General features: G+C 43.7%; 1 protein-coding gene across 1 annotated transcript in view; it reads right to left on the reverse strand.

Moving 5' to 3' along the window:
- The window catches only part of SNTB1 (syntrophin beta 1), a 113,852-nt gene that overhangs the window by 5,324 nt on the left and 93,316 nt on the right, over nt 1-15,212 (reverse strand). The window contains exons 4-6 of the mRNA XM_059866112.1: nt 9,993-10,132; nt 2,313-2,509; nt 601-791 (exon numbers count right to left, since the gene is read on the reverse strand). Of these exons, the coding sequence (XP_059722095.1) occupies nt 601-791; nt 2,313-2,509; nt 9,993-10,132 (528 nt within the window). The remainder of the gene's footprint in view (nt 1-600; nt 792-2,312; nt 2,510-9,992; nt 10,133-15,212) is intronic.

Raw genomic sequence — 15,212 nt, forward strand, 5'->3', positions numbered from 1 at the left:
TACATTCATAATTAATGGATTTAAACTGCTCATTGGAATATGCACCTTATTTTTAGGCATTGTGACAGCTTAGAGGCGTATGCAGACAGTTTGCACAACATCTGTAGCTTTTTTTTTTCAGCAACTACATGTTCAAAAACACCTAAAACATAGCTTGTTGTCATAACATGAAGTCCCTATGTGTACATTGGAATTAATAAGGTCTCATTCTTAAGTTCTTTCACCCTCAATAATTTAAAAAAGTGAAATGGATACATACAAAAATTTTAACATCTGGCTATTTAGAGGTACAGTTTGTAGTAAAATATGACAAATCTTTAATCTCTGTATGGTTTTACAATTTTAACTGTCTTTTTAGTTCATCTCCTTTTAAAGCCTGATCATCGTGCTGTGCTACAAAACACAGTGTCTATATACTGGTACTGGAACCTGGCACTCGCCAACTGTTAGAATGGAACAGAATGGAATAAAGTATTTCAGTTGGAAGGGGCCTACAGTGCTCATCTAGTCCAACTTCCACTAGTGCTTCTCCACCCCCATAGCCTGTAGGACAACCAAAGAAATGGTAACATGCATCCCTTTGCTAAACGTAGTACTTACAATTTCTCCATCTTTTTCTCCAAAGTCTAAATAAAGCATCCTTATTCCATCATCTGAGGACATTTTCAGTTTTTCATAGGGAAATTGTGCAATTGTCTTGGAGAAGGCACCATCTTGTGGTTCGGTTGTAAGAGAGAATCCATGTTCATAATGGATGGTCAAGCGGCACTCCTGGCTTTTGTATGTGCAAGCTGGAGAAGAAATCAAAATTTAATCTCTGACATTCTTAAAAGCAGTTCTTCATGTTCCACCATACATCTACAGGCTGACAAAAACCAGTGTACTGAAGGTTAAGAAGGCTCAGATTGGTGTTTCCTCCTTCCAAACCTTGACAAAGTCACAACTATTCTTCTTGCATCTGACAGACACAGCTAGAATCAATAAACACAGCACACAATGCATGAGAAAATTGGGAGCTGTAAAGGGTTTCCCTAAAGTATTTTGACAAAGATGAAAACACTCCTGAGTCCTCATTAATGTCATGGTAATTGAAAAAGGGCCCAGATAATTGTATATAACAGCTACTGCAGCAGAAAGTCTGCATCTTCCCATCAGCTCTGAAACAGAGGCCATGATCCAAATTAAAGAATAAAGAGTTTTGGAGTTCACATCCCAAATTCACTATTCCATCACCTTCTTGGAGCAATTCTACCAAGAAGGATCCTTGGCAGTAGCATAAAAGCACTGTGATAAAAGAAGGGGCTGATGCCCTTCCTCTTTTGGAAAGAATGGCATCTATGTCACGGTGCTGAGGAGATGGACCTGCTCTTTTGCTGGTTCCCCCTGAGCTCTCTGGCTGGTTTGCACATCAGAGGCCCTCACAGAGCATCCTGAGCTCCCTGTGGGGGCAGGGGCCCAGCAGCTGACAAGCAGCCACGTGGCTCTACCTGAGCTTTGAGAAACAAGAACTGCCCTTTGACATGGCTGGATTTGTGCTTTGGCTCTTGCTCTCACATTTTCAGGAAATGAGTGGAGATAAAATTCAACATTAACAACCCTGCCAATTGTAGTACTAGCAGGGGAAGGACTGCAAAGCCTGGGGGCACCCAAGGCCCAGCCTCAACCCCAGAGCCACGCCAGGCTGGCAGCTACCTGGCCAAACAGGGCATCACTCCAGAGCATCTGCAGCCAAGTGTTTATATTCCAATTGATTTTGCATGTACAGAAGTGCTGAGAAGTGACACCCTGATGTTCAGGGAAGGAAATTACTACCCATCAAAATGTGTTTATTAGACTGGTTTGTGTTTTTTACCTCTTCTCTATTGTGTAGAGCTGGGTCAATAAATGCCCAATTGATTCTTGTGAATGCGCCAGTCCTCTTCTGTCTCCTCCCTCTGCAGGAGAAACTCCTGCTAGGCTCGCAGGAGTTTCCTGAATCTCAGAAAAATGCTCTTTTCTGTGGGTTTTTGGACAAACATCTGACAATCATTCCTCTGTGACATGCAGGCCTACGTGGCTGGCTACAAAGTTGTTTCTGAAACAACGTGCTGAAAACAAACCCAAAAGTCAGCATGACAATGAGTGTGTCACTGGACACAGGTACCACAGCAGCTGGGACTGGCTCAGAACCTAACAGTATTTTGAACAAGTGGAATCCTAAACATGCACACTTTTTAAGTAAATCGCCTCTAGCAGAAGGAACTTGAACTGCCACAAGTGTCACAGGAAGGGTGTGGAGGTGTGGAAATGGCAGCACTGCAGGTGTTACTCACATGTGGTGATTTCTGTGATGAGCTCTGCAGAATTGTGGCAGCCCTGCACTACACTCCTCGTCCACAGTGAGAGGTCTCGACTGGTCTCAGTCCTGAACAGGTGAGTTTCAATCCCTTGTCTTGTACCGGTACGGGTTGCAAAAGACAAATCCACCCCTGACTTTGGTGAGCCTTTTCCTGGGCCAGAATGAACCAACCTGCAATTGGATTTGAAAACACATCATGAAATTCTAACAGTGCACTGCACCAAAAACCCCACCTAAGCACAGGTTCTGCACATTCCTCATACACGTGGTTGGGAGCATGAGAATTCACATCTCCTCCATATTCTCTCAGAAGAGTGAAGGTCCAAGGCAGTGAGCACAGAAGCAGCTGGACACACAGGTAATGACATGGATGTCCCAAAATTACTTAATGAATTGTACAAAACATCCCTTTGGATGAGGAACTGAGAGAAATCCCTGCCTGGTCTGTGGTGATGGAATCTGGTCCACAGATATGAGTGCTGGCTCGGATGAGGCAGCTGAATCCAACTTCCACGGTGAAGCTGCATTCGCTCTAAAGCTTAAACATCTGCCATCAAATTCAATGATAAATACTGCTGAATAAAGTATGAAGCTCTGTAAAATATGTAGGTGCCAAAGTACTGTCTTGTACTTACTTTTCCCATAAGGAACTTATAAAATGCAAAATGTTGCAGCTACTTGTAATCTGAAATTCTCTCACATTTGTCTGCAATTAACATTTTTTTGCCCAGCATCAACAGCTGATCTCCTGTGGCCAGGAAAGGTTTGTTCATCTGGGCAAACAAAAATAGCAGGGAATATTTTTGAGTGAGAAAATCAATACCTCATAAAAATTAATTCTTCCTTAAATTTGCCCTTTTTTGTTGTTTTTTTCCCCTCTAAAAGTATGTACAGTCAACACAGGATTCACTCAGGGACACAACACTGATACATCTGAAAAGAATAATCCAGAGGAACTCATCACTCTTTGATATTCAGAAACCAACCCTCAGAGGCAATCACAAAATGAAATTTGTCTGAAAAGCTTATTTCTGTCTTGTGCCTTCTGTTTTTCTTTCTATAGACAAACAATATACTTCATAGCAATCTATAAAGTATGTGGCATGGTAGTAGAACCCTTGTGCTAAAGGAGAAAATGTTAGATTAAACTAATCTACTCAATACTAATTTACCCTCAAATTATTGTTTGGCATCAGCAAGAACAGTCACCTGTTAGCTGACACTGTAGCCAGCTGACACTGTACGGGTATGCCACCAAACAGGCATGTTTTAGTAGAAAAGAAAAAAGCAGAAAGGAAAGAAAAAGCACAGCTTTAGCTTTTCAGTTATTGAAACACCAGCCACAGGGCATCTAAAATTTCCCCCAATTCCCTGACAGTCTGTGCTGACATTTGGGATGCACATTGTGGCAAACAGATGCACCACGTCTTTCATACCCCACAAGAAGGTTTGCAAGATTTGTTCATGCTCAAGTGCATGGAAACTTTATTTTGATTTTGAGCATCACCCTTGATTTTGTGGTCCCAAGAGCTCCTGGGAAGCAAGACACAGAATATCCTGGTTAGAGATGCCCTGCCCTGTATCTGGGCAGGACAAGAAGGGCTATTTCCCCTCTGGAAAAGCTGAGTTAATGCCCCTCTCAGCTTTGATACTCAGGGCTTCCTATCTGTACTATGGGCAGATTTTGCAGTCGGGGACTGAGTGGCAAACAAAGAGCCCAAAAACTTTAATTCCCTTTCACTTGGTGTGAGAGAGTGCAAACTCTGAGGGAAAGCTACATCTTGATAATTAAGGCAGGAATCAGGGAGCTGAAATCTCCAGTGACATCTGCTGCTGTCTGTCCCTGGGTGGTCACCCAGACACAGGCACAGGCACTGCTCTCCTGCTGCCTTCGGCTACTGGGCTGTGGAAAAGCAGCCTGGAAAATCACATCAAGTTTGTCATTAGAAATGAAACTATTCCACCTTTTTCCTGAGCCATCTCCTTTATGCAGTGCTCATCAGCTGTACTAAAGATCATTTTCTATTACTTATGTTACTGAATACATAACAAACAGATGGTTCCAGTGTCTGATTTCCTTCCAAAACACACAGCACCGCCACCCACTCCCCCACACCTTCATGCTGTATCCATAGTACTGTATTGTAGGTTTTTCAGCATATGGAGAGAATGAAGATGTACTTTACAAATTAACGTATGTGAACACGTCCAACATGAACACTGATTCTTGCCTGCCTTTTCTTATTATCTCCTCATTATTAAAAATCCCGTCTCACTATTTAAAAATGCTTTTCCATCAAGCAACTCCAGATGATGCTTTGCAAAGTCATGCACTTAAACATGAACTAGGCAAACATGCAGGAGGACATTTGATAGTATTTATGTACCAGCTGTCAGTACTCATGTATTTGGGTACAGGTCAAAGGATGCTTTAATAAAGTTGCATTAATGTGGGCCATTTCATTTACATAGAGTGTATTTTATCCTAAAGACCACAGAGATACCTTAAAAGGAAAAAATAGCCTTAGAAACCTCACAGAAAGCTTCCCCTCGCTCCTGCCTCCCACCACCGTGACTGCAGGGGAGGGGGGGTGTGTGTGGTGTGTGTGTGTGAGTGTGTGTGAGTGTGTGTGTGGTGTGTGTGTGTGTGTGTGTGTGTGTGGTGTGTGTGTGTGTGTGAGTGTGTGTGGTGTGTGTGTGTGTGTGAGTGTGTGTGTGTGTGGTGTGTGAGTGAGTGTGTGTGGTGTGTGTGGTGTGTGTGTGTGTGTGTGAGAGTGTGAGTGTGTGTGTGGTGTGTGTGTGTGTGTGTGTGTGGTGTGTGTGTGTGTGAGTGTGTGTGGTGTGTGTGTGGTGTGTGTGTGTGTGTGAGTGTATGTGTGTGAGTGTGTGTGAGTGTGTGTGTGTGTGTGTGTGGTGTGTGTGTGAGTGTGAGTGTGTGTGAGTGTGTGTGTGTGTGAGTGTGTGTGAGTGTTGAGTGTGTGTGTGTGTATGTGTGTGTGTGGTGTGTGTGTTTGTGTGTGTGTGTGAGTGTGTGTGTGTGTGAGTGTGTGGTGTGTGTGTGTGAGTGTGTGTGAGTGTGTGTGAGTGTGTGTGTGTGTGTGTGTGTGAGTGTTGAGTGTGTGTGTGTGTATGTGTGTGTGTGGTGTGTGTGTGTGTGTGTGTGTGAGTGTGTGTGTGTGTGTGTGTGAGTGTGTGGTGTGTGTGTGTGAATGTGTGTGAGTGTGTGTGTGGTGTGTGTGTGAGTGTGTGTGTGTGTGTGGTGTGAGTGTGTGTGTGTGTGAGGTGTGTGAGAGTGTGTGAGTGTGTGTGTGTGTGGTGTGTGTGTGTGAGAGTGAGTGTGTGTGTGAGAGTGTGAGTGTGTGTGTGTGTGAGTGAGTGTGAGTGTGTGTGTGTGAGTGAGTGTGAGTGTGTGTGGCATGTGCTGCCCCCCAGAGCTGAAGAAGCACCCCAGGCCCGGCTCTGGTAATATTCACCCAAGCCCTGGAAGGTTCCTGTGCTCTGTGGAGGTCTCGGGGAATCTGTGAGCCCCGGAGCCCGAGCCCCGGAGCCCGAGCCCCGAGCCCCGAGCGCCGAGGGCTGCTCCCGGCAGAGGCAGCGCCGCGAGAGGGCAGGAGAAGGCCGGGCACGGCCGGGAGCCCCTCACGGAGCGCCGCGGCTGAAAACCAACCCCGGGCACGCTCCGCGGCCAGGGAGGGAGGCACTTCTCATCTTCTCTCATTTCTCCCTTCTCTCTCTGTATTTCGGGGACCTCTTTAACCTTATGCTTTGCGAACGTGTGATAGCAAGACGGATGTGTTCTAACAGGGGGTGCCGGTGCAGGGTGAGAAGCACTGGGACCTGCGCCTCATCCTAATGCTATGGGAAGAGTTTCAGCAATTTACTGCAACAGCCAGATCAACTGGTCTCTGCAGAAAGGACAGTGAAACCAGCACTGGCATTCAAAGGAAGCCTTCAGCTGCTCACTTGAGATTAGGCTCAGAAGAAACCATGTACAAGTGCTTCAACACTGTGGTTAGAACACCACTGCCATCTGACCTTTCCTGTGGCACCCTGACTTAGCATTTGAAACCTGCCCTGGAATGGCTGTGCTCCTTGGAAACCTGTGCGCCTTCTCTCAATTCATCTGCGTGGCAGATGAGGCACCCAGAGCCCGCCTCACTGCCTTGGGAAGACCAGCAGGGAACTTGCACAGCGCCCCATACACTTCTTGGGGCTCTCAGGGCACCCAGTGCTCTCTGCCTGTCCCTCCACCCACCTGCCCAGATGAGTAATCAGTGCCCAAACTCCTTCCCCATTTTTTTCTATGTCATTAGCTATCAAACTGCTTTAATACTTTCTGGTTACAGACCTCAGCTGTACACAAAAGCTTCTTACCTGATCTTTAATCAGAACCCAACATGGGCTGCTTTTTTTTTCCCCCTTTACTTTCATATCTGGCTATGATAGATAAAAGAATTTGATTGCAAACATATAAGATGTAATTACTTAAGCCCTATTCCCATGCTAGAGGGAGGCACTGTTATTCAGGCATAAGGAAACACTGAAACAGAGATTATGACAAAAAGGTCCTTGGAGTCAGGGCTGTGTGCCAGCTGCTGTGCGCCTCCCTGCGCAGAGATTTAAAGGAACAACTTAAATCTGATCTCAGTTTTATTTGAGCTATTATTTATATTCCGTGCAAAGCTAGAAAAGACTGACTGGAAAATATTTTTAGGCCTTAATGGCATCCATAGGTTGTAGGCAAACTTATCAACAAGCAAGAAGGGCATGTAGAAATTTTGCTGGTAAAGGACTGTGAGAAGATTGTAATCCTTCTACCATTTTCCAATTTTCTCTGCTCATTATGTCTTGGGTAGATTAAGCATGACTCTGTACAGTATCTGGCACTGAAGTTTTCCAGTTTCAGCAGCTTTTCAAATATGCATTAGCTAAGCAAAAATGTTTTCCCAAGGACTCATAAAAATCTGAAAGATGGGAGCAGCTAAGATTACAACATGTGCTCTGCAAACTTTCCAGGTGAAAAGTTCTAAATTGCACTGATCAATGCACAGAGGGGATTAAAAAACTTGTCACGAGGAGGGGAGTCACTGACCGAGAATGAACACGGCAGTCAATACCAACAGAAAACCTGCTCTGTTTTTTTGCTATAACTGTACTCAGTGTGGCAGATCATAAAAGCGGGACCCTGCAGAGTTTTAATCAAAATCAGCCAAAACAGGAGGTGTAATGATTTAGGGAATCTGTCCATTTATGGAATCTGCTGTATATGTGTATATGTATATTTATCACATCGTGACTCCATTGTGAATGCCAAATTCTGTATAGCTGCTGTCTTTTTATCTGGGTCTTACATTCAGTGATAGTAGTAAGAAATCACAGAAATAGGGCTGGAATGGTTGTCAGGAGGTCACCCAGCAGATCCCCCTTCACAGAGCAGGGCTAACTGTGCTGTGTGTCACCCATCCTTCAACGTCCCCAGCAATGAGGATCATACACCTTTCCCAGACAATCTAAACCAGTACCTCATCAATTCCCTGGCACAAGTGCAGTCAACTATGTCCTGCTGTGTTCAGGAGGGATCTAGAAAAGATACTCTCCTGTCCTTCTTGTGTCTTATCTTCATATCTGAAAACTACTCACATGTTTTCTGTGGACTTCTCTAGATTAAGCTACTAAGGTTTCTTAAGTATTCCCCTCCTGATAGTGTTTCTATGTTATATATTTGCATTGTTTTCTTCTAGACCTTCCACAGGTAACTGGCATCTTTTTGGAAGTGCAATGCCTCTCATGAACGTGGAGTATCACCCGAGGCTTTACTCCTTCTCTGTAGTTATGATTACTACATCTGCCCAAAATGCAGCACTTCTGCTATAACCTAAGATGATTGTCTTCATTTTCCCCTCTCAAAAACACAACAACTTAGATTGAAGCAATTTTATCACAGTGCTCAAGTGCTTCCTGGCAGAGCAACTACTTTGTTGCTGATATTCCACCCCAAAACAGCAGAGGTGATTATTCCCCAACACTGAACTTGGCACCTGTCCTTTCTGAACTGCACCCTGGCTTTCTTACAGACCATCCTGGCTCTCTTTCTTCCCAGTCTGTAAAGACCCTTCAGCAGCCTGACACATGTGCACTGCAACTTCTCATTCCCTTTCAGCATGAAGGCCAATGTTTTTCCACTCAGGAAAGCATCCCATCAGACAAGGAGATGACCATCCCCACCCAAGGCAAGGCTGTCTGCTATCCAGTGTGACCTCTTGAGAAAAAATAATCAAGAAACAGGGACCAAGATGTGGACTTACTGCATTATTTGATGCAGAAAATTGGTCTCACTGATAATGGGAGCTGGTGACACTCAGCAAGGAGTTGTCTTTACACATGACAACGTGTGGCCAGGAAGGGGCAGGGTGCACTACAAGATACCCAGTCACTTTAGGGAGGATTTGAGCTCATGAAATGAAACCCTAAAAAGAAGGGGAGGAAATGCATCACCTTCTGCTGGGGTGCTACTGCTTCTGAATCTCTAAGGTGTAGTGACACAGCTGGACACAGGCTGCAATACTTTACCCAGCTTTCACTGGGACTTGTCACCTAGAATTGTCAATTGTATCCGGCACTACACCATGCAGCAGGCAGCCAGCTGCAAAGCTGGTGTCTCTCACCCATGTTAGGGTAACAAAGGGGGAGTCAGAAGGAGGATTCCCACTGATGGAACACACCATCAGTGTAAATCAGTGAGTTCAATTTTCATTTTTTAACATAATGACTTAGCAGCAAAGCGTCAGTTCATTTGGGGAGACACAGAGAACAAAAATTAACTAATGAGAGTGCAGTAAGAGCCCCACTGCTTTTGGCCAAGGCAACCAGTCCTTCTGAATGAGAACTCATTGAAAATGGTACAATAGAGGCCTGTAGCAAGGCTGAAACAAGGAACAACAGCTCTTTCTCAAGCCTTTTGACCATACTGGCAGAGAAACATGATTAAGATTCACATCAAGAAGCACAGACAGTTTCCAGTGCATAAAGGCAACCATGGGAAAGCTCTCTCTGAATTAGTGTCAATGGATACCTTCAAAATAATGCAAATGCTTATTGCTAACCTAGATTCAAGAATGTGTCTTCCAAGCTTACCATTTTAAGCTAAAAAGAGCCAGGAATTCATTTGCTAGAGCAGGAACAGAAGCTGTGCTGAAAGTGTTTCCATCACATGTGGAACCCTCCAAAAGTCCCAGACTGGTGGTGCAGAACTGCCACACCAGAACATTCAACTCAGGACAACAAGTTCATTTTTTTCAGCCTGGAGGAGCAGCTGGAAGGTGGGGTGTTCCTGCCTAGCTCACAGGTCTGCACACTGAGATAGGAATCTCAGGAGATTGAGCTCTCAGCTTTTTCATAACTCCTGCCCCTGTATCCAAGCTATTGCCACATCCAAAATCCCAGTGAGTTTCTGGCTGTCATCTATAGCCAGAACTTGAAATGGAGGAGAAGAGAGGAGTTAAGTTTGGCACATCAACCCACTGAAGAAGAACCTGCTTCTCCAACCACAACATTTCAAGTGTGACTACAGCTGTGTATCAGCTATACCTGCTCCTGGCTGACTCAGCTGTTCCCTCTGCTCCTGAAGGCTGTCATGATTAAAAAGCAAAGGTACCTGGTGGCAAGCAGGGGATAGGTATGCACAGGGCTGAACCAGGCTTCCTTTATCCGTGGCATGCTCTCATATATTAAGAGGTCTTTCTCTGTCAAAACCACTAACACTGGCTTCCAGTGCTTCTCGTTGTCTCCTGGCACCTGGAAAAGAGCAAAGTCTCAGTGAAACAAGAGACAAAGCAACCAGCATGCAAAGCCAGATGAGACAAACACGTCGAGTTCTGGGTGAGAAAATGAACACATGAGAGTTTTACTTCCCTGGCTTTAGACATCTCCCACCTGAATTTATAATCAGAAATGGAATAATGTGCAAAGTCATCTGCTGCTTCCATTAGCATTGCCATTTCCAGCCTTCCTTTACTACAGGCTACTCCATAAATGCAGTATTGGAAGAACACTGAGGTGGAGCTGGCTGTTAGTTAGCTGTGGTATGCATGAAAAGACCTTAAATGTATATTTATAATGTGCACCATTGATGTGTAGCTGGCACATTAACCTGAGTCCTGGACACTGCTGCTGCTGTTTCTGTTTAAAAAAGCTGCAACATCATCACTATTAAAGAAGACTGACAGATAACAAAAACTAGTGGTTTGGGAGTAGATGCTTTTTTCCTGAGGAGTTAATTTTTTTTTTTTTTTTTGCTTCTCCTTCCTTCATACTATTCTTCCAGTTTTAGAAATGCCTTTATAAAGAGATCCAACCTAAATGTGGGGTTCATTTCAAGCATTGGTAATGGATCTGCCTTCACATTTCAGAGCTTTTTGTCAAAGATGTCCAAAGACCAGAGCATCAGAGCCTTTTACTGGCTGCAGAATGCAGATGTGAAATTATATTTTGCAGGTTAGATGTCTGATGTCCACATGGCAAGACAATTATTGTTATAGGGACCAAGTATGGATCCTGGTTTTTACTTCTTCTACTCTGGCAGCATAGAAGTGTCTTAAAATAGTTGGGACTTTTATTTCAAGTAAGAATGAAGCTCTTTCATGGACAAACGAATCATTTTCCTTTTGGTGCACATAAAGAAACACTGGTCCACAGTAACACTCACAGCCAGGCTTTCAAACACAAACATCTTGGCTGGCTACTAAAAGGAATTAAAGAAAGTCTGAAATTCATCAGAGAATCTGCTTGTCTTTATGACTCCTCCACTAAAATCTCTTCTGGGATAAAGAAGCAGCTGTCTGTGCTGTTCTGTGGTTGATGCCAGCCTGTTGCCATGGGCATGTGTCACTGGGCACATTGTTGGGTGGAGAAACACAAAAGGGATCAAAGTTTGGCCAGGCTGGGAAACACACACCCAGGTATGATAATTCAGAACCACATTTGACACACTTGTATTTTATACAAAGATAGGCTCCCACAAATTTCTAAACTTTTAAGGGCTTTCAAGAGCAATGTAACACACCTTTACATCAGAACACAATGCCCAAAATGAGATCTTAAACTAAGATTTTTAATATGTATTTCTTCCTCTGAACTAAACTTTTCCAATAATCATATTCCTGTTTACAGCATTACTTGCTCATTGGTTTTTCATGTCTCTTGGAAGTCATAAACAGTTTATCCTTTCAATTTCTACAGAAGCAATAATACTTATTTACAATTTTCTTGTGGTGACAGTTTCTTGAAACACAACTGTTCATTTTTGAATAGGGCCGAATAGAGAAGCCACAAAATTAACACACCTGTTACTACACTCGGGAAAGAATGCAAAATCCAGAGTTCTCACAGTCCACATTCCATAAAAATATTCACATCAGCAAAAAGCATCCTCAGCTTCTTAATACCACAGCTATTAACTACAGTTCACACCCCAGTTCCTAGCGTGGCAATACAGAAATGAGTGTCACAGGTAATGTTAACGTTCAGTAAATGTTAATGTTAATGTTTAATTTTAGACCACCTCACCTGTGTTCTTTAACTAGAAAGACTTTAGTACATACTTTTGAAGATTTCCAGAAAAGAAAAAGGAAGATAAATATGAAATCTCTGTGACCACAAGCAATATAAAGACTATGGGAAGCTGTTCACAGCTTTTCTGCAGAGCCATCCTGCCTGTGTAGCATATTCAATCACATGTTCAATCAGTCAACGGTGACTTCAGAAACTTTGGGAAACACTGTTCCCTGTAAAGGAATTACAAGAAAGAGAATAAAACTGATTTTGCCAGCTGGTCCCACAACTCTTTGCAGGACAGCTGTAAATATTAGGAGACAGAATCTCCAGCATGAATCCTGAAGTTAAAGACCTGCACTGTGAAGCCCACAGCATTGCCTCAGTCCTTCCCAACAGCAGGGTGACTCTGGAGAAGATGTGGCTTGGCCGTAAGGTATTGAAGATTTTTCTCAAGAGCAAGTGACCTTGCACTACCTCTCCTTGTAGGACACACCCCTGGTTTGTAGGGTGTGCACTGGGAAGAGGTGAGGAGGCAAATGATGTTTGCCTGTGTTCTGCTCTGAAGCCCTCCCCAGTGAGCAGAGCCATGCAATGCACACACTTCTATACACAGTTTTTAAACCTTACTGGGACCATTAGCTGCCTCACTGATGAGGAATGCTGGTGTAAGCAACACTGCTGCTATTTCAGACCTGAAGAAAGATTTGTGTGCCTGAAAGCCTGTCTGTTTTTTCCCAACTGTAACAGCTGATCTAATAAAAGATACAGCGTTTCCTTAAAAACCTTGAATTGCATCACTGTTCCCTTATTTTGTAGGGTTTGGATCAGGCTGTAACAGCTGATGCCATGCTGTTCAACAGGCAGTTGGCAGTTCTGGAGGGTGTCAAAGAGAACATGCTGTCCTGTAAATGGTAATAGCAAATTTTACAAAGGAGGAAGACAGGCTGAAAAGCCTACAGGGCACATTCATCACAAGTCAGCCTGGGAAATTAATCCAGATCTACAAGTATCATACCAAGCATTGGTGTAATAGCAAATTACAAAACAAAAGCAAAAAACATGCTGCTTATAGGAAGCTAAGTGAAGGATTTATTCAAGTTTTAAAGGTTTTAGTATCTGACATACCATAAAGATAACATGAAATGCCTGTGTAAGAGTAAATTTAAATATAATTTGAGATACATTTTAGAGGCATAGTTTTAGATAATGATTAGGCCTATCTCCTTAGCCAGAATTTTGCAGAATTCTGGCACTTGCCCTACAGTTTCTTCGCTCCAGTTTCCACTCGCACATGTACAATTCAAAGTGCATCGATCTGTTGCAGACAAATAAAATCACCATCCACTCTAAAAAACTTTTCGAACTCAACCCTTTTTCAAAGTCAAAATTGTTAGATCAACTCTAGATGAACTACAGAAAATTAAGTACTCCACAGCAAAATGAATCAGCAAATATTTTCCTGGTGTTCTGGCCACTGCTCAAGTACCTCCAAGCAACAGGTACCAGTGTTCCCTCTATGTGTCACTGGGGTCACCACTTATATTCCCTGGTGAAATTCCACCTCGAGTCAATGAAGCTGTAAATGTTTATACCAGAAGCAAACTGGTGGGTTTTTTTTTTTGTGTCCTAGATCAAAGTCTTTAAGCACAAACCTGAAAAGGGAGAACATCTTCTAAGAAAATAAGTGCTGTGAAGAATAGTTTTTGCTACTCCAAACCTCTTTGCTCCTCATTTACTCACCCCATTACATGGAAACACCACTTTTTCCCGCATGCACTTCTTTGGTTGACCTTTCCAAATTCAGAAAATATTTGATGTGCTGCAGGGATGAAATCTAATTTTTTTTTTAATGCCTGATAACAGGATGTCTGGGCTTGGGATGACACCAGAGGAGACCTGTGTTCACAACTTGCTCAGACACAGACTTCCCCTGCAGAGCCAGGTTAAGAGTTGTGTTCCCACACGGACACTGCAGTCTCTGCTGGGAAGGCACACACAGTGGGAACAGATGGGAATGTGGGGGCAGACAAAAGGTGTGCAAGAGAAGCTGCTGAGTTCCAGTAGCTACACCAATAGCTAGCCTTGGCCATCAGCCCTTGGCTGCACAACCACCCTCCAGTGCAGGACACAGGATTCAGGGCTGGGACACGCCAGACCCCACGCACCCAGGACATGCCTGAGCTCTGGCTGCCTTTTGGTGCCTTTGCACTGCCAGGCTTTGCTTTGGGACCAGATCTGTGGTGTCAAGGACTGACTGCAAGTGGTGACACAAGCTCAACACTACCTGTATGGCTGCTCCTGCTGCTTCTCTGGCTACTGCTCACAATGTACCCTTAAGGAGTAACTCCCCTGGCACACAGCAGTGTTTCAAAGGAGCCAGCTTGTTGTGCCTGAAGTAATGGGGACCCCTCCCTCCTCCAGTGGGTGTCACAGCTTCCAAACCTTTAACAGTTTTCACATATAATTAGTTGCCATAAAGACAGTGGGGATCTCAGTGGAGATAAATCTTTCGACCAACTATTAGGACCTTTGCTCTTTCATCTGCCAGGTCTCCTTTTCAAATGGTTTTTCTTTGAATTTCGGTTATTTATCCACTTCAGGCTGTCAGGAATGGATGAAGAAATACTTTTAATCTGTGAGGCTTACAGTTAATTAAATTAGAGGCCTTGGTCTATTCTGAGAAGCTGTCTTATATTTTTCTTACCTCAAAAGGGACATTTCAATTACATTCCCTGTTTAGTAAACAAGTTATAAACTGCCAGCAGACTCCACTGCAGCAAATATCCAAAATATGTCTTTTCAGAGACCACTGTGAAGTTAGCAAGTTTATGTTTACACTAAGTGGTTTGTTTAACCCCCTTTTCCAACACCTCCTCCCAAATCCCAGACCCACACTATCCTCTTACACTGAGCACAGGAGGAGCAATCAAGAAAGAATTTTCTTGCTATTTTACCTCTTCCTTAAAATCTCTCTGTGCTGACAAGCCAGATTTGACACAGGCTGCGATATGTTCTGCTACGTATTTTTTGCCTTTTGATTGTCTTTTGATGAAGGGTTACATCCATGTTCAGAATAAATTTGATTAATTTACAGAAACCCACTTGTCAGTTCCTGAAAATAACAGCTGGGACTGAAAGGGTTTTTGCAAGATGAACAGCAGGGATGCAGAAATACATCCTGCAAACCCCAGCATATGCAACAACGCTGATATTTGTGTGAGCTCATTTGATGGGAGGCAAATTGCGATGCAGGAGTGGGTGTAAGTGACAGCCTAGGCAGGGGACAGCAACACTTCCCATACCACATGGAGATGAGATGTGC

Source organism: Haemorhous mexicanus, chromosome 1 (genome assembly GCF_027477595.1).
Source record: "Haemorhous mexicanus isolate bHaeMex1 chromosome 1, bHaeMex1.pri, whole genome shotgun sequence".
NCBI classification, from domain to species: Eukaryota; Metazoa; Chordata; class Aves; order Passeriformes; family Fringillidae; genus Haemorhous; species Haemorhous mexicanus.